Genomic DNA, 23,569 nt, shown 5'->3' with positions numbered 1-23,569 from the left:
TATCTATAACTTGTGATTTAACGTTCTTATTTGTTTTTATTTTTCAACAGGAACGGGCAATATCAATCCAGCATTGACAGAAACACCTAGCATGGTCGACAGTGAAGACGAATCACTACGTAGTACTGTACAGTATATTATATTTATAGCGATTCCATCAATCGTCGTCATAATATTCATAGGAATGTTGATCGCGTACTGTTCGGGTTGCCGCAGGTCAACGTCAAGGACGCCACCGCCTCAAGTACGTCAGCAACAGGTGTTAAATCCGCTCAATCGCGAAGAAACCATTGAGCACGCACCGCAAAATTTAAACAAACCTTATTACCCGACACCACCTCAATCTCACGAAAGTTACCCGGTCGGATTTGATAAAATTGTAAATCATTATCAGGACTTCCATCCGCCGACGACGTATTCCGATACGTTAAATAGTAACGGAAGTTTAGCAAGTAGTCGTATTTATCATTATCCACATATGAATGTACATCAGTGCTGAGATTATGGACAGACAGACAGACAGACATTCACATATTTTTGTATAGTTCTACATGTATATAAGAGTAAAAAGTTGTATTCTATTGGTAGATCTAATGATATACCATGTATTATTGTATATTAAAACTATGGTGGTTTAATAAAATAATGGGATTATTGATATTGACTAAATATTTATGCCTAGGCCTGTTGAGAACATCACATCATATGGTATATTCAATATGTTTTTTCTTTATTAAAGTATTAATTAAATTAAATATTAAAATTCCTCCTTCTTCAATATATAAATTTACAGTCATCACTATTTATCTCTATAAATACCCAAAAGATGCACTGAGTATGTTAAAAGCATAAACTTAGCTCCAGGTAGCAAAGGTAAGTTTTATCCTATAGTTCAGGCATATTTAACATACTCACAAAGATGTGATTAAATCAGACTTTTAATAGGCAATTTTGCAGTTTTAATAAATGTATTCACTTCTGTAGGGAAAACAAATTATTTCACTTTTATAAAAAGACAAAATAGACGGTTAATTCTAACCAAAACCAACCCAATTGTGTACATATTTAATATACCATACGCAAATTTATATATAAACAATGTATTATGTAATAATACATACATAATTTATATGTGTGTGTGATTTTCTCATGGTCTAGGATAACTTTTATATAAGGGGTGTATAATAGGGCTTAATGTATAATAGCATTGTATTTATAGAGATCTATATTTGATCTCACCCCTGACAGGAATGGATGGTGCTGCAAACACTAGCTAAATACCTGTTGCAAGTATTTATCAAATGTTGGCCAGTCATTATAATCTGTTCATGTTATGTTTTTACTTTATTAAAAAAAGTAAAACAACTAAAAGCTATGTACACTATTATTAATAAAATGGGAATGGGAAGAAAGGTTGAAGGTCAAATTAACACACAATTAAACGTATAAATTGAAACTTTATTTGGCAAAATTCTGTAACATTACATAAATCCAGAAAGCGTGGAACCCAAGCCCCCTGGATCTGCCCCTGTAACTATCAGAACAGTACTGTACAATATTTGTTACATATTTTAAAGTCAAACACTTATATTGCAGTAGTGTAATAGATTATATTTACATTAACAATTCCTAAAACATGAGATTTGGGAATTTTCATGGCTATATTTATTTATATTATTTTATGATTTGTCAAAAATACAAATTGTTATCTATTAGACAAGCTAAAAGCAATCGGAAATCATTATTTTGGTGTTTAGAGTATAACTCTATTAATTGTTCTATCCTTTTTTTGTACCTGAATTACATAATATATTCGAAGATAGGTGTCTGAGGTTGATAATTGAAGTAACCGCTGTTCGATATTTCAATGACAAATTTTAATCAACATTGGTTTTCGTTAAATTGTGTTGTTGAATTTCATCCAAATTGATGTAAAATTTACAAAAAGTAAAACCAACAAATATATACAGTTTAGGTATATATTCACACACACACACACTCAGCAACAATGCATTTCAATCTCTTTTGCATGCTCAGTGAGAATGTTGTGATTTACCTACAAAAAAGTAAGTTGTTACATGTGTGAATCGGGTCTTAATTGAGGAAGACAATTCTGTACCTTTTTTATATATAATTATATGTGGTTTATATAATTATGTAAATTTTTCTTATTTACACAACTCTTTATATTCTTAACAATTTTAATCTTCAAAATATAAATAATTTTAACAAGTTTTAATAATCAAAGTTATATTTGATAATTTATAAAGAAATTCTAAAAAAATCTGTTTATTTTATATGAAGAAAATATTTATGTTAAGATGTGTTTTTTTTTTTGTTGAATTATTAAATTCAGGGTTTATCATTTTATTCTGTATCATAATAATATTGTGTTAGTTCAAGCTGCAATGTATAAACATTTTAAGTTTTTGTTTTAGTTAATTTCCAGGTGACTAATAAATCAATATAATATATCATAATTCCATTATGAAGAGATAAAGTAGATAATACTTTAGACAAAGAATTTTAATTGGGTGACTCTTAGAATACCTATATGACTTATGGGATGGGGAAAATATGTTTTTTTGGGGGGTGGGATGAAGTGAAGGGCTGAAACTTACATTTTGCAGGGCGCAACATCATTTGGGACATATTACAATTTGTCAACAAAATGTAAAATGTCTCAAATGTTGCCCGTACATGTTGAAGTCACTGTATTGTAGTAAAAAATTGAATATAATTAACTAAATTGAAGTGAATATACTTCAATGAAATGATTTCACATCGCAATTGCATCTGGACGTTTCCCATTTTCTGTAAACTGTGTTTTTATTGAAATGGATAGAAGTAAAAGTGTTTGTGACAAGCTTTTTATAAAAACTGTTTTTAGAACGGTCTGTTATTTTGTGTTGCAAAGTCATAAGCAACCAGCAACGTTATATAGCATTAGTTTTTTGAGAGTTAACCTTTGTTTAAGGTTGTTAAAAATATAGCATGTGTTTATTGTTACCTTTAAAAATAAGACATTTTGTACAAAAGTAAACTTTGTTGTAATTATTTATCTTTGTTGTGTTTAAAGCTCTGTCTACACTATCAAATTTTATGTGACAAAAAAAATGTGATGTGCCCATATATGGACATGATGATGTCATATTACTACCATATTTGGGAATATCACTACCATAATTGGGCACATCACACTTTTTTTGTCACACTAGTTTGATAGCGTAGCCACAGCTTAAGAATAACCTGATCATATTATGTGTTTCCTGTTTATATTAGGACCTTGAAGCACGCCAATCTCGTCGTAATTGTGATTATCAATATCATAGTTATCATTACCATCGTCAACAATATCATAACTTAAATCAATTTCGTCAAATAGACATTATCATCATTAAAAATAACAATCCTACAAAGCTTTAACAAACAATATACACTGTACACACAGATAATGCATCATAGTAAATTCTTTATTATCATAGAGATGTAGTACTACATTATTTTTTCAAATTACCGTATTTGCCTAAGTGCATGTGTATACGCCTATTTTATTCAATGAATTACAAGAGGTTATTTGGATGATTATTCTTGCAGAACAGTATTTCATTCAAATTTCTTATTTTTATCCGATGTAAAGTAAACGGTTTGGAGATCCTTTGACATCTTTAACTGTGTTCCTTGTTGCATCATTAATAAGTTTACGCTCTGTATCAGTTTTGCTATAGCCTTTGCCAAGTAGTACAGCAGCAGCACCTGAAGAAATAAAGTTGGAAGTTGAAAACATTTACAGACTGAAAAAACAAATAACTCAAATTTATTTTGTACACATTTATTTCTACATTACATGCCCGTATCCAGAGGTGTCTGTTCATCCCCCCCCCCCCCCCCATTTTTTATAGTAATGCTAGTTCACAATTGGACGCAAACATTTGACCAAGTACCGTATTACACATTCGGTTTATAGAAGCTGGGTTGCGGACTAAGTACATCATTCAGAATTTAGTTTTCATACTATTTATCAAAGGATAAAATTCAGGCAGTTTCTGTGTGATGATCAAAATTAGGTTAACTATACTGGTATAAGACGCACCTGAAATTTAGGTATCAAATGTGTGTATGAAAAAGTGCGATTTGTACACAAAAATATACAACAAGTATTCGCAAAAAATCCAAACCCTTCTTCCCTATGCATTGTAGCTAAGCAGTTTCATTGAAATAAAGTTAGCATAACGTACCCGAAACGTGTGGACAGGCCATGGAAGTACCACTGATCGTATTGGTGGCGGAATTGCTTGTGTACCATGTGGAGGTGATACTAGAGCCAGGAGCAAAGATATCAACGCATGATCCATAGTTTGAATACGATGATCTTTCGTCACCATATTTAGTTATAGCTCCTACAGTTATGGCCTGAAATATACAAAAAAACGCATCTGTATGTATTAGGATATAGGAACCGAATAGATTCAACCAGCAATGTAGATATACAATTGTAAATTGTAATTTGTATTTGAAAGTCTTTGGGGCACAAAATGTTCAGAACTGGACATTATAGTATGAAGTGCAACCATACTCGCATAGGAGGATCTTGATGGAGAATATTTACAGGCATCCCTGTTACTATTGCCTGCTGCAACTGACACAACCACGCCAGATCTTGAAAGCCGTTTGATAGCAGAATCGGTGCTTGTAGATGGACCTCCACCAAGTGATAAAGATGCTACAGCAGGGCGTTTGTGATATTTAGCTACCCAGTCAATTCCTGAATTAAAATGACATTTTAGTTGACACACTCAGTGGGCTACAAGTTTATCTTTTTCATGTTAGTCCACCAGTAGACTTTTCGATTTTTTTTTATTATACATTTGAAACGGCATATGTGCCAAAATATTTATCTTTTACTAATAATTAAGTCAAAACTCCGTCTAGAATCTATACTAACTCAGTTCCTTACATACTTTTATTTCAAATAAAATCAAAATTACCTTCCACGACATCAGAGTTATATCCAAAGCCATCACAATCCAGTACACGAACACCATAAACTTTAGCTTTCTTGGCAACACCATACGTATCACTAGCCGTAGTACCTGCACAGTGTGTTCCATGCCCATCGCAATCTCTAGCCTAAAATCAAATTATTTAGTTTATACTATTATATTACTATATCATTTGTGTAATTGAATACTTAGTATACAAATAGAGGAGAAAAAAAAATCCAGTATGCTGAAATTTTCTGTTTATTTTTATTACGCACACAAACCAAAATCAGAGATCTCAAAATGAGATCGGTTTGGTCTTTATGATTCCATACTTACAGTTCCAGATCTACCAAGGATAGCATCATATGCATAGTATGCCCGTCCGCTGAAGTCTCTATGATCCTTGTTTATTCCAGTATCGATGACATAGATGTGGGATCCACTTCCGTCTCCTGATGGATTGACAAAAGGAAACAGAATCATTCATTTGATTTACCTTTGGTACATTTGTCAGTTAAAAATGTATTGTCCCCCAAAAACATGAAAAATGAAGATTAATAACATCACACTTTGAATAGGCCATTTTGTAGTTTTAACAAACTTAATAATTTCCATAGAAAAAAAAAAATATTTTTACTTTTTTCATAGCTGTTGTTAAAGTCATTGTCAGTTAAACCAGTCTAGCTGTTAGTTAAAGTCATTGTCAGTTAACCAGTGTGTCAGTTAACTGAACATTAAAAGTGATACCTGAAGGATTAAATCTCCTATCAAGAGAACTTGATCTTTGGTCAACTCGATCTAAGCCCCATGTGACAGCTTGTTTCCTAACAATACTGTCCTCTTCAATGTACTCCACCACATCAATTTCTCGAATCTAGGGATGAATTGATATGGTGTAGTCAATAATAGTAGAAACATCAAACAATCACAAGATGGTGAAAATTAATAATCAATAAAAACTATGACAATTTCTTTCTTACTGAAGCAATTAAAATGGTTGTAGTATTATGTATACTTTGATATAATTGCTTTAAATCACTTTTTATACATTACCTTTTCCAGAAGTTTCTCACCAACGCCATCAAGTACAAATAGGTTAAGATTCTTGAACTTTTTTACAACATTTCCAGCCAGCGATTCTGTAGTGAACACAGCTCCATCAAAATCAGTACCTTCCTGTGGGGAAACAATGATTAATTTTTAGACGCATAATACCTCACCACTTAAATACTAAAACTTAAGCATATGTATACTATTCACTTTCAAATTATCTGTTGCAAATAACAAGAAACAAACCTTTAGTCCAACAAAAAAGCGGCCTGGAATTCTATCATCACCGTGTGTTTCGAGCCGGGCTAGCTTAGCCCAAGCTGATGACGCAAGGATGAGAAGCAAGAAAACATGCATACTGACTGGTTGAGTCTTCACTGGTACAGTAGGTAACAAAGAACATATTTGTTGGCTTTATATACAAAATCAAATTGTTTAGAGATAATATTTCTAACATAATGTGAACTACATTATTAGTTACAGATGCTTGTCTGTAGACTAATTGCTGGCCATAGCTACTATTATTAGTTTTAATTATTATAAATGTTAATTGTTATCTTAATTTAATTTGATTTACGGTAATTAGTGGTGAAAGATTTTTTCTGTCAACATTAACATATAAATCTTCCCTACAATGTAAACATTTGATTTAGATTAATTTGATTAATTATTTGTGTCGTGTATCGTCGTACCGTAGGTTCGTGACAAATTAACACACGTAGAGATGAGTATGATATAACCATGAGTTTAATCAAAGAATATATATTCTTTGGTAAATCTGATTGGTCAGAAGTACATCACGACGTAATACTGAAGTTAAATGTCGCCCTCTATAACTGGTGAACCGCCGTTTCTCATCGCCATCTTCCTTTCAAGGTGTTCCTCCATGTGTTGAGGGTGCCGAGGGTTTATTTGCTATTTTAAACCCATTTATACCCTTTTTAAAAAAGTCTTATACCTAAATAAGCATATCATTATGCCTATATATTTTCAAAAGCCAGAAAATGCTCTTAAAAGGGCAAAAGGTAAGGCTGTAATTAGGAAATTTATGAAATCAATGTGTCCGATATCTCGCCGGCTGGAGCCCAACCAGATTATTGCAAAATACCATGGTCCAGTAGGCGGCTACTGTAGTATTAGAGTAGGCTTGGCCTAGTGTCCAGCTGTTGGTGCTTGGCCGAGCCTATAGACCAGCTAGTAGTAGTGTGCCGTGTGAACTCTAGGGCCTACCCTATCTAGCTATATATATTATTTATAAGCGCCAAGCCGCAATAACTACATTTTAATATCACCATCTGTATCGCTATCGGCTTGGACTTTTTTTTCGCACTGTATGATGGTTTGACCACATGCCTTGCATTTATCTAGGTTAAGCTAGCTAGTGTAAAGTTTTATATTAAACATGTTATTCTATGTGCTTTGTAGAGTTTATTGATGTTGGGAAGAAGCAGCCTGCTTTGGATGCATTGTATGATGTCATCAAAAGTAAGAAACATCGAACCTGGCAAAAGATCCATGAACCCATCATGAAGATGTACCTAACATTATGTGTGGAGCTCCGCAAGAGCCACACAGCTAAAGAGGGGCTGTACCAGTACAAAATCATTTGTCAACAGGTACAGTAATCGTAATGAACGGTTGGGTGGGGCTGGAATGTTACAAATATCATAACTACATCATTATGCACTTGTCAATTGTAGGACCCACTATACGACCCCCGGGAGAGGTGCGTCAATGGTGCGTCATTTACAAATAATTATTGACGCAGGGGTGCGTCAAAAAACCTAGATGGTACGTCACATCAATGAACAATGGTGGGTCAATGTCTGTCACTTTACCACCCACCATATCATAAATAACATGGTCACAGTGCGTCAAAATGGGTGCGTCATGGTCACCTAAAGGTAAGTCACATTTTTGACGCACATGTGAGTCATGGTATTCATAAGGTATGACACACGTCGGACAAATGACGCACCTCTCCCGGGGGTCGTATAGTGGGTCATACAATTGACAAGTGCATTATAACAAATTATAGACCTTGTTAACAAAAGTCATTGACACTAAAGCTCTGTTTACACTATCAAACTTTATGTGACAAAAAAATGTGATGTGTCCAAATATGGAAGTGATGTGCACAAATATGGTAGTGCTATGACATCACCACATCATCATGTCCATATATGGGCACATCACATTTTTTTGTCATGTAATGTTTGATAGTGTAGACAGAGCTTAACAAGCTAGATTCAACAAATAAATAAAAGAGTAATAAGGCCTCAAATACTAGTAGTAGTAAAGGTAGTATTGCCATCTTACTGTATGAATATATTTAATGCTTTTTCTCCAGATGAATGTGAAGTCTTTGGAAGATGTCGTCAAACAGTATTTGGACATGGCGGAGGAAAAGACTGAAGAAGCCAGAAAGGAGTCTGAGGAAGAGGCTAAGAAGGTACATGGAGAGATAATGGTGGTGGATGATCTTGACAACATCACAACACCAGAAAGGTAAACAGATAAAGTCATAAATGATCAGTGCATTTTAAAAAATGGGTCCATGTAATTGATAATGTAAGTTTAATCATATGAATCCTAATTATTTTTTTTATTTTATTTTTTTGATTTGGTATAAAATACTCAAAAACAACCAAAGGAAAAGTTTACAATAATTACGCCTAAACAGTACATAAAAATAACAATAAAAATAAACAATTAACATTATTTAGAACAATTCATTAATTTTTTTCCCTGAATAGGAGTTAAGAGCCATTGTCTGTAAGAATCAAAGAAATATCAAAAATAGTGGCAGACTCAAAAAAATGGATTTCTTTCAAATTTTGCACATGGCTATATATGTGTTGAGAGAAATCAAATATGAAGTATTTTTTATTTCATACATATATTTCCATGGCAACGGCCGAATTTGTGTTTTTGACAAATTTTGTCCTTTTTTAAGGTTTTTTAAAATGGATATTGGTACTACTTTGATGAACGATATTTTTGTTTTGTTCATTTAATTATAAAAAATAATTAGTGTATGCATAATAACAATGCATTGTGTACCTGTTTCATATTTTTTTTTTTTTTTTTGATTTCATACTTTGAGAGATACCATTTATTTAAAAAGGGGTGTTTTTCACTTTTTTTAAATTGTTAAATGCAACTAAACTTTACTTCACCATAACGCCCAAAGTGGTGTATTTTTTTAGCTGATTTATTACAAATAGGTAGTTCTAATGTTTAATAATTGATTTCTAAAATAAAATACTGGGGTAATTTAAAAATCTACAAGCAGTGTTGCGAGAAACATAGGCATTGTTATAAAAAAAAAACATGGTATATTAGTAAAAACATTTTATTTTCTTTGATTATCTGATTTGAAACTCATTGGTCAGAAAAATTCTTAATGTTTTATATACTTCTAGTTGTGTTGTGAGAAAAAAAAACAATATTTTTAATTATAGATTCTGTAATTCCCAGTTTTAATGTCATTTTATAGGTTATATCCTCTGGAAATTTGAATAAATTATCAGATCGTTGTGAATTTTAACAGATTACTCCTCTCTTATTTTGAAGCTCCTCTTTCATTTTTTTACTTCTTCTATTTGCTAACCTAAGCAGATCCCACATGCCCATCCACCACCACTTTCGACTACCACCCACCGCGCCCCCATATCACACTTTATATTAGATATTGGTTTTAAATTCTATATTTTTTTACTGTGATGGTTGGATTCAGTATTAATTATTAAAGTAATAATTATCTGATAATTATTTAATTTCCCTTAGTTATGCATAGCAACAGTTACTATGGTAACTAAAATTGAGATATTCTTTAGATTTTTCATACTTATCTTATACAAATTTAAATGTGTAGATTATTAGCAGGCATGCCTTATTTGCATTTTCAAATTACCGTTTTACAAGATCATATTCATAAGGACTTTCTTCTGTGATTATTTTTATTCATGAAAACCCCATATTTTATTTACAGCGGGCACCTCCCGTAAGCGGCCACCTCCCTTAACGGACGCACTTTGAAAAGCCTGTTTGTTCTTCCTATCTAATTAGTGCATTTGGTACTTACCGTAAGCGGCCACCTCCCGTAAGCAGCTGCGGGCACCTTTTTATACTAAAAATGAGATTTCCAATGATAAATGACCTCCCGTAAGCGGCCACCCGAAAAATGTGATACTTATTGCATGGACCTCTAATTCGAGGTCCATGTTTCTTTATATATTAGCTTTATTTCAAAGCGGTTTTAAAAACATTACTGTGAAGAGATGAGAAAACTACACAGATTTTGACCGACCATTTTTCATATGATAAAAGCTTTTAAAATTTGTCTGAAAATGCTAAAAAATACTAAACCACCTGATTATAAATAATAATACAATTAGCTGGAAAATTGAGAGGCTCGTTTCGTTAAGAATATCGTGTATTGCCATAATACGTGATGGCCCTTTATCGGCAGAACCTCCCGTATGGGGTCACCGCCCGTAAGCGGTCACTTTTCCAGGTCCTGAGGGTGGCCACTTACGGGAGGTTCAACTGTATTAAAAAAAACAATTATCCTTAGTTACGCATAGGAACAGGTTCTAAGATAACATAAATAATACATTTTGACATAATTTGACCCAACAAATGACCCTTTCACAAGGTCAGACATTTTCTGGGATTCAGTAGATAAGTAAATTTGGGAAAAAGTAGTAAAGCTATGTAATCAATTGTTTATAGTCATGAAACCCCATATTAAAAATATTGTACTTAGTTACGTATAGAAACAGTTGCTACAATACACTATAGATAAAATGTTGATGTCATTTGACCTCAATATGTAAAATATAATTATTTTTTTTCATGAAAACTCCATATTTTATTTAAAAAAAATTATCCTTAGTTACGTAAACAGGTTTAAGATAACACTAAAGGTCAATTTTTTACCTTTATTCAGATTTGTCAAGACTTTCTTTCTGAGATTATTAGGATTCAGTATTTAAAGTAAATTTGGCAAAAAGTAGAAATGTAAAACTATGTAGAAAAAATGTGTTGTATTTACGAAAAACCCCTTATTTTTTAAATATTTTCGCATAGAAACAGTTACTATGGTAAAATGTTGACCTCAAAATGAATGAATTTACAAGGTCAAGTTTGTCATCACTTTAAGATTATTAGAATGCAGTAGAAGTAAAATTGAGAAAAATTACAAATGCAATCAATTTTTTTTATTCATAAAAACGCCATTTTTTACGGTTTTTTTTAAAATTACTTTCCTTAGTTACACATAGAAATGGTTGCTATGGTAACACTATAGGTAAAAAATGAAAATTGTTGAGAATTTTTATGAACTATCTTGTAAATGTTGATCAAACATTAATAGTTGTAGTAAAGTGGGGACCAGTCCTGTTTTGCATTCTGACCCCTTTTGACCTCAAATGACCTATTTACAAGGTCAGATTTTTTGGGAGGTCTTTCTGTATCTCGTTACACAAAATAGATGTAAAAATTTATAAAAACCATTGACGCAATTATTTCAAAGTTTAACATTATTTTCCATCAACTAAATATTTCAATGCAAAATACTGTTTTTCTGGCAATTATTTGAAATAAACCTTGCAACACATTCTCCTATTTTATCTAAACTATTCCTATGACTCTAGTAGCATTATGACAAGCCACATATACATTTTATTATTGGATTAGCCATATTTAAATTGTGTTTCATGTGTTTTGTTTGTTGATATTTTGTTTGTATTTTTTTGTATTTTTCGTATTTTCCTGGCAACACAAAACCTATGTACGAAATTTACCCCAGTGTTTTTTTCGTGATTATTGTTGACAAACCTATTGACTATCAAATTACAAAACCTCATTGATATAAAAACACCACTTTGGAAGTTATAGGTACGTTTATGAGGTATACTTTTATAAAAAAAAATTTTTTTAAAAACACCTCTTTTTAAAATAATGGTATCAACCAAACTCCATTTTGCAAATTTTTTTTTTCTACATTAAATGGAACTCAATACATGCTGTTTACACTGCTATAAACAAAAACTGTATACTGTAAGTACTTTTGGTTAAAATAAGTATACAAGTTTGTACTTTTTCACTATAGAAAATCTGTGAAAAATGGCAAAAACATCAAAATTTGGATAATTGACCGTTGTCATGGCAACGGAGGCTAAAAATTAAAATGAATGTTGTAGATATGCTTTTTATTGAAATTTCTATTCATGGTAAAAATTTGAGAGAAATCCATTTTTTTACATCTGCCACCAAATCTTTGATTTTTACAGACAATGGCTCTTAAATAGTTATAGGGAATTGTCATGTGTCCTTTAACAGGGCCGGGGTGTCCCAAATGGGATTCTACTGTAGTGTGCTCAAAGTAAAATGTTTCCATATAACATTTTTGTTCTAAACTTACTAAACTGTTTGGTAAATTTACACACAGCTTGCTCCTGAGTGCGGTCAGTGGAGAGGACACGCAGGCACGTACAGATCGTGTCATGTTGACCCCTTGGGTCAAATTTCTCTGGGAATCTTACCGTCAGTGTCTGGATCTGTTGCGTAACAACACTAAAGTTGAACAACTTTACCACATCATTGCGCAGAATGGTAAGTATTGCTCAACTTGTGGCGAAAGACTGGAAAAAAGTTTTATATATAACACTGCCAACTTGTGTCTCTATGTGGCTACTTCATATATCATAATGATCTGGTGTCAAGGATTGTCCAACACAAGCCTTGACATTGTGTCATTGACATAGTCACTTACCCATCAGCCAAATGTATATGTCCACAATGGAAATCTCGGAATTATAGAATGCAGATAAGTTTTACAACAAAATCAAAATGTATACAAAGAAAACATAAATTGTTTTATTATTTCTGATTTTCGTTCCTTTTTATAGCCTTCAAGTTCTGTGCTAAATATACCAGAAAGACGGAATTTCGCAAACTTTGCGACAATGTAAGTCAAACATTTCATATATTAACAATTATCAACTACCATATTATTATTTTGTAACATTGCTTCACATTTAGTGAGTATGTATTATTAGTTTGGCTATTATTTTCTCAAAAATAGTTGCGCTCTCATTTGGGACTGGTACAGAAGCACCACAACCAACAGACTGCAATCAATTTGAACAATGAAACGAGCCAACAGCTTAATATGGAGACCAGGCTGATGCAACTGGAGACTGCCATCAGCATGGAACTCTGGCAGGTAAGTCATTGCTGCCATTTAGGAGGCTTTCCATTTCCACCGGACTTATCTATGCATTGTCCTGGGCCTAGAAATTACCGAAATCGAGTGAATACAATCGAGTAATACATACAATGAATTAACACTAAATCAAATCAAATCTTTATTGTTCTATATATGTGCATGGAAATATTGTTTCCTCGACAGAAATATAGTGAAACAAACAAAACATTCACAACTACATTATACATTTGATTACAATTTACAAAAATAAGATTCATTAAAACATCACATATAAAAGTACTATGTTATATTTAGGTTAAAATTTAAAAATATATATATATATATATTGCATGTGCGCTATTATGATCTTACAATCTTTGAGTTAAAAATATGCGTGGAATTTGGCACAAATGACAGCCGGTTTTTTTAGGTATCGATTCTATAAGCCATAACTTCTATCTAGATCAAGCTTCTTATTGTGTTCCAGAAAAAAAGATAAAGATTAACATAATGATAAAACTGTAGCCTGGCTGTTTAACACATGCGTGTGTAGACACTTGTGGTCTCAACAGTCGCCTAACTGTCTCCATGAGAGAAGATATAGAATAGATAAAATATGATTATTGTGCACCTGGAATAATCACACGCTATTATTTTATTGCCATTTTAATAATTTGCATAATAAAATATATACATAAAAAATTGTGTTGCTCTGAGACCGTATAAAACACAAAACAATACAGAGGAAAACAATGAAAAAAGGACAAAACTGGAATGATCTCAGGCCATTATTTCATTTCCATTTATTTAATTTGCATAAAAAAAATATACATAGAAAATTGTGTTGCACCAAGACCGTACACAACACAATAAAAAACAGAAAAGCGGTGCAAAACAAGATGAAAATGGAATGATCACAGACTATTATTTACTTTTCATTTATTAGATGCAGAGCATAATATACAGCCTAAAGCTCTGTCTACGCTATCAAATTAGTTTGACAGTAGCCCAAATATAGTAGTGCTTTGCCCAAATATGGTAGTGATATGACATCATAGCCATATATGAGCACATCACATCTTTTATGTCACAGATAGTGTAGACAGAGCTTTAGGAAATTAGTATTACGTTTTTGTTCTGTGATGAACACCTAAGCCAGAGATATGACCAAAGCTTGACTTTGGATTTGATTATCTTTCATGTTCTGAGAGAATCCTATCATCTGTCCAGTATTATAGGCAAATTCCCTAATGCAGTGTCACATATATCACATGTGATCATAAAGCCTAACCTTACCTCACATAAAGTTTGATAGGTTACTAAATCTCATTATTTATGCCTACAGGAAGCATACAAAGCAGTTGAAGATATTCACAGCCTGATGGGTTTGTCCAAGAAACCTCCAAAACCCCAGATGATGGCTAATTACTACCAGAAACTTGGTCTTGTATTCTGGAAATCTGGAAATGCGCTTTTCCATGCGTGCGCTTTACATCGTCTGCTCCAGTTGTCTAGGGAACAGCGCAAGAATCTTACGCCAGAAGAAACTCAGAGGTAGATTATTAATGTCTTGTTTATTTTATGACTATTGTTACATGGCAAAATAGAATTCTGCCAAGTGTTAGCACGATATCGCCTACAATTTTAAAGTTATCATTCTGAAATTTACAATGTAAATAGGTATATACCTATTGAAATTCACGAAAATCTGTTCATTATTAACTTCAGAAAAAAAAAATTAAAATTTGTATTCTTTTAACATGGGCTGAAATATCAACATGCACCCTCTGTGGCAATATTTTGCCAAGTACTTCAGTGCTTTCATTTTAGGTGTTGCCATTATTGGACGTCTATGCCTGGGCAGAACAAATAAATCTTGAGTCTGCCATTGTTCTCCTTCTCATAGATATAGTAGTAAATGGAAGGGTCTTGTTACAGTATTTGAATTAGTGTTTTGTATACAGCTTGCACAGATGTTAGCTAAAATTTAATTGTAACAAAAATGAGTAATATTTCTTATTTTATATTTCTTTAGAATGGCTTCTCGTGTCCTATTAGCAACATTAACCATCCCAATTTCTCCGCCACGTAATGATATCGGTAACATGTTAGACATGGGGAACACCGCTATTGAAAATCAACGTAAATTGGCCAACTTGTTAGGACTTCAAAATCCACCAACCAGAATACAATTGATTAAGGATTTGGTAAGTATGACGAGGGATTTTTGTTTTGTATAGAAATTGTACATAAGTACTTTCTCTATCTAAAGTGTGATGTGCCCAAATATGGTAGTGATATGCTTAAATATGGTAGTGATATGACATTTATTTTTTAATATATATAATATATAATATTTTATCTCTCTCTAAAGTGTGATGTGCCCAAATATGGTAGTGATATGCTTAAATATGGTAGTGATATGACATCACCATCATCATGTCCATTTATGGGCACATCACTTTTTTTGTCAAACTTGTTTGATAGTGTAGACAGAGCTTTATAGTATAGATTAACAAATTAAGATGAATTTTATCTGTGATGAACACCTAAGCCAGAGATATGATATAAGCCTTGACTTTGGATTTGATTATCTTTCATGTTCTGAGAGAACCTATCATCTGCCCAATATCATAGGCTAATTCCCTAATACAGCATCACATATATCACATGTGATGCCTGTAACATAATACAGGTGCCACATGTTATCAGTTTATTTCTCCTACAGGTTAAATACAACGTAGTGCAGTTTGTTCACCCACAACTGGCAAATCTTTTTAACTACATGGAGGTTCAGTTTCATCCACTGAAGCTTTGTAAACGCTTGGTTGAGGTTTTCGACTACCTACGCGAAGGAAACGAATTGGATTACTCGCAGTATGTTCCGTCCCTTGAGAAGAACACCATCATTCGCCTTCTAAAGCAAGTGTGTCAGGTTTACCAGACTATACAATTTAAGCGCTTATGCGAGTTGGTGCCGTTTGCCACGCCGTTTCAACTGGAAAAGATTATCGTAGACACTGCTCGGAACGGTGATGTTTCTGTAAGTGTGTGTGAAAATTAGCAGTCAAGTTGTTGTATATATAATATTATTCATAGCTCAATAGAATATGTTACAAATTACTATAGTATAGCAATAATAGCCTGGAAGTCATTCCTGCCCCGTCCTGGGATTAATATAACTATTATATAAGACAAACTGAATCCTGAAAATTATATTTATATACCGTATATCCTCTGGTATAATCCCACCTATTAATATTATCACATGGAAATAAAGTAAACTCAAACAAGATACCCCTAGAACACAAAATTGGGTCGATTTTGGGTGAGTGGCACTATACCCAGGGAAACCCTTATTCATGAAATAAATGATTGGTAAGCATTTCTTGTAAAAACTCATCTGAACTGGCTATAGAGAGGCCTACATCCAGACCAAAAGTAGGGGGTGGGATAAGACCTGAAGTGGGATTATACCCAAAGATATACGGTATATATTATTATTTACCTCCGCCAAGTAGGTATATGTAATCGGTAGCGTGTGTTTGTTTGTTAGCAGGATTACTCAAAAAGTAATTACAAGATCTTTACCATATAATATACAGATAGATATGGGGTCAAGGACCATTCCATTACATTTTTGGATCATTTGGGACCATGGTCCCAATTCTGGACCACTTTTTAGTATACGTTTCAGACCTGCTAGTGTTAAAAGATAGGACAGAATTTTTCAAAAGCCGGCGAGCAGTCTGAAAGTAACAAGTAAACTGAAATTGCATTTTCTCGAGAACTACTTGTCCAAAAAACTTCATTTTTTTACAAGAGGCAAGAGTTATAATTTGTGATTTGTAATTTTAAAACATAATTTGATTTAATGTGCACGTTTTTTGATGCGAGTAGTTTAAAAAACCTATTTCTTTTCAAATTCACTCATTTGATTTTCGCGTTGCTGTTCTATTGTTAGTCAACTGAAGCTATTGTTAATTGAAAGGCTTGTTACATAACCATTACACCAAACTCGCATACACATGCTTGTAGTGAAATTAACCTAAATCACAAACAGCATTAAGACACACAAATATATATATATATATTTTTTTTTTTTTACCGGAGAAATCTTATGTAGGAGAATTTTACAGTAGGCGGAGGTATGCACTCTCGGAGTGGCTTTCTAGTATTTCTATTGAACCTTCTCCTCTAGAATAAAAAAGGGTGCAATTTAAACAATTTTAACTTAATTTTCAACATTAAAGGTAAGAATGGATCATGGAACTCAATCATTGAGCTTTGGAAAGGACATGTCTGTGTCCACTACCGAATCAACTGAAGGTCCAAAGCTTCAGCCAATGCCTGCTGAACAGATTCGTAACCAGCTTACCGAGATGTCATCGGCTCTCCACAAGTCACTTCAGTTGATAAAACATCAAGATATCAAGGTGATTACTTTCAACATTTATTTTTGTTGGTTTCTCTCAATACGCTTTACAGAATATATGCGATTGTGGAGGATAATGTAGCTATATCAATGTTTCACTTGCAAATTGAATTTCTACATACCACATGAGAGTGAGTGAGTGGCCGAGCGGAACAGTAATTACGTAGTCATAACATCAGCAAGGGTTCGAGGCTCACTCAGTCCATGGTTCTGGTGGTAGAACGAGTCTTCTCAGATAAGGACTATAAACCGTAGGTCCAATGTAATCATCTAGCTCATGTGCACTTTAAAGAACCTAGTACATCTTTTGAGACCAGTATGTACACACACAGCCATCATCACACACAATCTTGTTTCACTTTTGTATTCACAAAAGTTATCTTTATTTCTTGGTAGTAAAAATTGATATTGTCTTGTTATATTACAGGCTGACCTGCTTGACCAGAAGCAGAAGATAATTCGGAACTATCTTCGTACCGCCCGTAAAGAACACGATCTTATCTTGGCCCGTCGTCATATCATTGAGGAACGAAAAGAGAAGCTGGAGAGTATTAGCACCCAGAGAGTAAGTAATTCCCACGTTATTGTATAGAAAGTAAAGTAGTCTGTGTTTAAATAACTGAAAATCTGAATACATAGGAAAACAAGAAACAGGATTGTACAGAATTATAAACATGTTTCAGAAAATGAAGGCAAAAGCCCTGAAAGATGTTGGGAAACATCTTGAGTTGGGCGAGCCTAGACACAAATAAAAAAACTGTAAATCTCTGTCTGCACCCAAATATGGTAGTGATATGCCCAAATATGGTAGTGATATGACATCATGTCCATATATGGGCACACATTTTTTTGTCACATAAATTTTGATATTGTAGACAGAGCTTTAGGAAATTAGAATTACATTTTTATTCTGTGATGAACACCTAAGCCAGAGATATGACCAAAGCCTTGACTTTGGATTTGATTATCTTTCATGTTCTGAGAGAATCGCATCATCTGTCCAGTAGCAAATTCCTATCAATAAACAACAAGAAAATAATTATTATGACTAATTAATTTTAAATGTTACATTTAGGAAAAAGAGGAACAGGAGGAACAAGAGAAGCAGCAAAGGTTGCAGCGTACTGCGGAAGAACAAAGGTTGAAACGAGAAGCGGAAGAACGCAAGAAGAAGAAGAAAGAGGATGAACTGAAGGAGATTCAGAAGAAGCAAGCTCAACAACGTTTGGATAACCTGAAGCAATCAGCTTTGGGAAAGAAAGTTATTGAGAAACTTAACAAAGAGGTTAGTCACTTCTGATTGTATCAAAATGCTTGGTCAATTGTGAAGAAAGTTATTGAGAAACTTAACAAAGAGGTTAGTCACTTCTGATTGTATCAAAATGCTTGGTCAATTGTGAAGAAAGTTATTGAGAAACTTAACAAAGAGGTTAGTCACTTCTGATTGTATCAAAATACTTGGTCAATTGTGGATCATAAAATGTGTAGTAGTACAATATTGTGTATCATGTGCATGTGCCGTTTATTCCAAATAATGTTCTATGTCGTGTTTATTTGAATAAATACGGTAAGAGGTTAAATTGTTAAATTAAATTTAAAACTTTTAAAGTTTTATACAATCTACTTTATTTTGCTTTTCAGGAACTTGAATCTCTAGATGTCGATGATATCTATGCAAAGCAGATTGAACAGCTGGAAGCAGAAAAGAAAGAATTACAGAATAGACTGAAGACACAGGAAAAGAAGGCAAGTCACAGAAATGCATAGCATCATAAACAGGCCCAGTTACCACTAGTAGTAGTTCTAGCCGTTTTAAGTTCGAACTAGAATCACTTTTACTAACATTTTGTGTTCATGTTAGCCATGATTGGACACAATCAATATTCAACAATCTAATAGTTTAGTGAAATATTTAACTTGTTATCTTCTTTATAGGTTGATTACTTTGAGCGTGCGAAACGTGAGTTTGAGATACCACTGTTGAAAGAACAGTACGAACACGATAAGGTTGATGTCCGCGAGACGTGGGAAAAACAAGAAGATGAGAGGGTATGTTACCTAAAGTTGTTCAGAAATAGTCACTCATTTAAGTACGTAAATAGAAAGGTATATGATAAATAGGAAATTAGAAAAAGGATTACGTTTCTCCACAAAATATTGTAATTTAAAATTCTTTTAGATAACATTGATCAAAGAAGAGCAGTCTCAAGCAGAAAGTAGTTGGAAAAGACTCTCCCGAATGGCTAAGGATCGTGATGACTTCCTGGACAAGCTTAAACAAGCCCGTGGCTCTGTCTATAAAGTAAGTAATATTTCTTTAATTTATTGTTATCCCTTAAAGGCCAGGTGCGGGCAAAAAATTTCTATTAATCATACATTCCAATAATTATCGATCTATAGTTTCCCCTATGTTTCATAATTTTTATGATTTTATTTGTGTTACACGAGCTTGTTGAAAATAAGCACTTTCTTATCAGTGGGGGGATAGTTCAAATTACACAGTAAAATCTCTATTCTTTTGTACACAAATTTTGTAAATAGAGAGGCATTTTAAAAAGCTATGAAAAATAAACGGTGTGGTAAAAAATGTTATCAGATGACTAAATATAGGTAATATAACTTGAATATTACATTTCTGGTATTTTTATTCAACTTCAGATTTTTATTTTCATGCTATAGCAAAAATTATCCACCGTATATCCACCATCTTTTTTCACCTTCTAGGGAGTCACCAGACATGTTAATACATTAGGTTAACTACCTAACTACTGAAAAAAAGTCTTCCTGGTTTTTATGGAAGAATTTTGCCAAATTTTGTATTTGACCATATTAAGGGAAATTCATGTTTTTTCATCTTGATTTCTGTTACAAATATTTGATTTATGTACAATTAACCAAATATTATATTTAAAATTCATGCCTGTATCTGAGCTTTAATAGACGTATTCAACGTTCACACTAAGGGAAACTCTTGTCATTAAAATTGAAAAAATCCTTAATTTGTTATTGACTGTATGTATATACTTTATATGTAAGGGAAATATATTTAAGTGTTATTACTTAATATACCACTTTAATTTGTTTGCATGGCGAATAAATGCTAGTAAAGTTAGGTTTGCCGTACACCATGTGATTCCAAAAGATGTTTCAGTTGTTGTACTACAACCGCATTCTCAGTTGAGATTACCCTTCTTTTACCAGTACTTGTTTTTACAATTTGTAGGAAAAGCTCAAGAAATTTGAGGAACTAGTTGCGGATGAACGCAAATTGCGCTTGATGGAACGGAAACAACAGCGCAAAGAGGAGCGTCGTGCTAAGTGGTTAAAAGATAAAGAAGAGGAGGAACAACGTATTCGTGATGAAGAAGCTAAAAGACGTGTGTAGATAATTTACTATTTTGATCATATTTGGTCGCTGTATAAGTTATGTCGCTTATATTCACCAAAATTGATAATTACACTTTTTTTTGCAGAGCGAGAATTGGAACGTGAACAGCAAGAGAAGGAGGAGGAAGAGTATCGACAGAAAGTTGCTAAACTCCAGGAGCAAGAAGCGAAGCGACGCGCAAAGTAAGCTATTTTTTATTTCTCGTTTTATATTCGTCCTAATTTTTTGATTGAATCCTATGCTTACTGCTAGCTAATCTTTGTTCACACAATTTTGATATTTGAAGGCAAGTTCTATGCTATTCAATTAATGCAAATACAAACAACATTTTGTTTTCAGGGAGAAAGAGATTGAAGAAAGACTGGAGAAGGAGAAAATGTCTGGAGGAAATAGACGTTTCGAAGCACCTTCCCGGGAAGACAATAGAGATTGGAAACGTGGAGAATCTGAAGTTGAAAATACCGATCGGTAAGAAACTAGTTGAAGAAATATTATTAGTTGCATTCACCGCTGTTAACAATTCTCTGCCTATCATTATTCGTTAAATGTAAACTGATGTTTACTTGATTTGCCGTTTTATTTATAGGAGTGACGGACCATGGCGACCCAAAGGAAGAGAAGGTGGAGGTTGGCGAGAAAGAGTAAAAGCGAAAGAAGATAGCTGGAAAGGAGAAAATTATGAAGAATCTAAAAGTAGCTGGCGTGGTGGTGATGATGATCGTCGGAGGGACGAAGAACCACCAAGAAGAGATGATTACGAACGTGAAGGTGGTCGAGAAGAACGTGGTGGACGTAGAGTTGACGATGATGGAGGAAGTTGGAGAAGCGGTCAAACAGATGATGGACCTCGTCGAGGTGGTGAAGGTGCGTGGAGAGGTAGTGAAAGACAAAGAGACTTTGGTTCACGAGGAGGTGACCGTTACGAGGATAGAGGTCCACGAGGAGGTGACCGTTACGAGGATCGTGGTCCACGAGGAGGTGACCGGTACGAAGATAGAGGGCCAAGAGGTGGTGACCGGTACGAAGACAAGGAACCTCGTCGTGTACCAATGCGTGATAATAGAGGACCAGATGAACGTGATGATTGGCGTAGTAATAGGGATGATGGGCCACCCAGAGGTGATTGGGGCAGAAGTAATCGTGGACCACCTAGAGATGATCGTAGACCACCACCTAGAGATGAGTGTCCACCACCATCCGAAGATCGTTGGACAAGAAGTAGTAACCGTGACAGACCACGTGACGGTGGATGGAGACCAGACCGAGATGAACCACCTTCTGATCGAGGTGCATGGAGAAGAGGCGGGGGACGTGAAGCACAAGAGTCGAAAGAGTCTTCGAGCTGGAGGGGGAGAAACGACGGTCCAGCACGTGAAGAGAAGAAACCTGTTGAAACCCAGCCTAGGCAGGATGATGACGGCTGGACAACAGTATCACGTTAAAAGAAAATTGAATGCAAATTAAATTTACACAAAATAATGAATAGTTAAAAATAATAAAATTCACGACATTATTTTGAATATGCTATATATTGGTTAAGTTTTGTGAGAGCAGCATTTGACACTTTCACCGATTTTCTCATCTCCACCTTTATACTTTATTTTTTCTAAATTAATGAATACGATTATAAAATGAAATGTGTGAGGGGTTGATTATGTGATTGGTAGTAACTAACGCCTAAAATTAGAAAGAAATAAGGTGGGACAATGAAAATAATTATTTGAACTGCAATTTTATAATTTGTTGGAATCATTTTTAAAGATTTTCTGCCATAGATATATGATAAAGAAGAGTGCCTGCCAATGTATTGGATATGTACACCAGTTAATATGTAAAATCATTTAGACCAGAATAGTTTTTTCCATCAATTGCATTTCCTAAAATAATTAAAACAAATTATATATTTTATTTGCACATCTTATAACTTATATATTTACTATCTATATTATTAGTTGCATGTTAATATAGCCATTTTTTAAAAAGGGGTGCTTGATGATTTAATTGTCTGAAAATAGCAATTTTAAAGTATACATTTTTGCCATCATCATACCCTTCATAAGTAATCTCTGGATAATTACAATTCCTACTAAATGTTGTTGTCCGCCCCCTTGTTTTTTTTAATTGCAAAACAAGCAAATCTGAATATGTGGTGTATTGCATATCAAGTGATGGTCATGTGTACTATTAAATTACGTGATGGAAACAGTAATTTTGTTTGTATCTGTTCAGTGAGATAAATTCCCACTTTCTGTGAGCCAATGCTGTATAAGTTGTTTTCTGTATATATTAGTATTTGTGGAGTACAACAAATATTGGTTTTATGATATACAAATAATGAATGTTTATATTATGTGGAGTGGTAAAGATAATTTTGTGAGGTGAAAGATGAAAATATATGTCATTGTGATAGCACTTAATACTCATAAGAGCTTCACATCTGTTACCATGGACATTGGATACTGTACACGATTTCAAAGAAAACTGATAGAATTACA

At 33.6% G+C, this 23,569-nt stretch overlaps 3 protein-coding genes across 6 annotated transcripts in view; 2 read left to right on the top strand and 1 right to left on the bottom strand.

Moving 5' to 3' along the window:
- The window catches only part of LOC144837650 (fibroblast growth factor receptor-like 1), a 55,916-nt gene extending 52,873 nt beyond the window's left edge, over positions 1–3,043 (top strand). For 2 of the 3 annotated variants that reach the window (XM_078692852.1, XM_078692851.1), the window contains exon 7: positions 51–3,043. In XM_078692852.1, coding sequence (XP_078548978.1) covers positions 51–499 — 449 coding nt within the window. In that variant the 3' untranslated portion in view covers positions 500–3,043. The remainder of the gene's footprint in view (positions 1–50) is intronic. The other variant, XR_013611540.1, reaches the window with a different exon arrangement.
- A 492-nt stretch (positions 3,044–3,535) lies between these two features.
- Positions 3,536–6,392, bottom strand: LOC144838383 (aqualysin-1-like). The gene is made up of 8 exons (XM_078693722.1): positions 6,282–6,392; positions 6,039–6,161; positions 5,733–5,859; positions 5,322–5,437; positions 4,989–5,130; positions 4,581–4,765; positions 4,239–4,413; positions 3,536–3,756 (listed from the first exon to the last, which is right to left on the bottom strand). The coding sequence occupies exons 1-8, from the start codon at positions 6,390–6,392 to the stop codon at positions 3,626–3,628; spliced, it is 1,110 nt and encodes a 369-aa protein (XP_078549848.1). The 3' UTR covers positions 3,536–3,625.
- Positions 6,393–6,917: 525 nt separating this feature from the next.
- LOC144837593 (eukaryotic translation initiation factor 3 subunit A-like) lies at positions 6,918–23,283 on the top strand. 2 transcript variants are annotated; one of them, XM_078692781.1, is made up of 19 exons: positions 6,918–7,060; positions 7,461–7,651; positions 8,386–8,543; positions 12,493–12,656; positions 12,953–13,011; positions 13,129–13,269; positions 14,597–14,805; positions 15,287–15,458; positions 15,980–16,294; positions 17,505–17,687; positions 18,114–18,251; positions 18,762–18,971; positions 19,328–19,432; positions 19,622–19,735; positions 19,866–19,988; positions 20,910–21,063; positions 21,160–21,256; positions 21,414–21,542; positions 21,664–23,283. In XM_078692781.1, the coding sequence occupies exons 1-19, from the start codon at positions 7,012–7,014 to the stop codon at positions 22,514–22,516; spliced, it is 3,564 nt and encodes a 1,187-aa protein (XP_078548907.1). In that variant the 5' UTR covers positions 6,918–7,011; the 3' UTR covers positions 22,517–23,283. The 2 variants fall into 2 exon arrangements, with proteins under 2 accessions (XP_078548907.1, XP_078548906.1); XM_078692780.1 differs by having other exon boundaries at positions 21,661–23,283.
- Positions 23,284–23,569: the final 286 nt, after the last annotated feature.

Source organism: Antedon bifida, chromosome 3, assembly GCF_963402885.1.
Source record: "Antedon bifida chromosome 3, ecAntBifi1.1, whole genome shotgun sequence".
Classification (NCBI taxonomy): domain Eukaryota; kingdom Metazoa; phylum Echinodermata; class Crinoidea; order Comatulida; family Antedonidae; genus Antedon; species Antedon bifida.
This window is presented reverse-complemented; position numbering and strand designations above follow the sequence as displayed.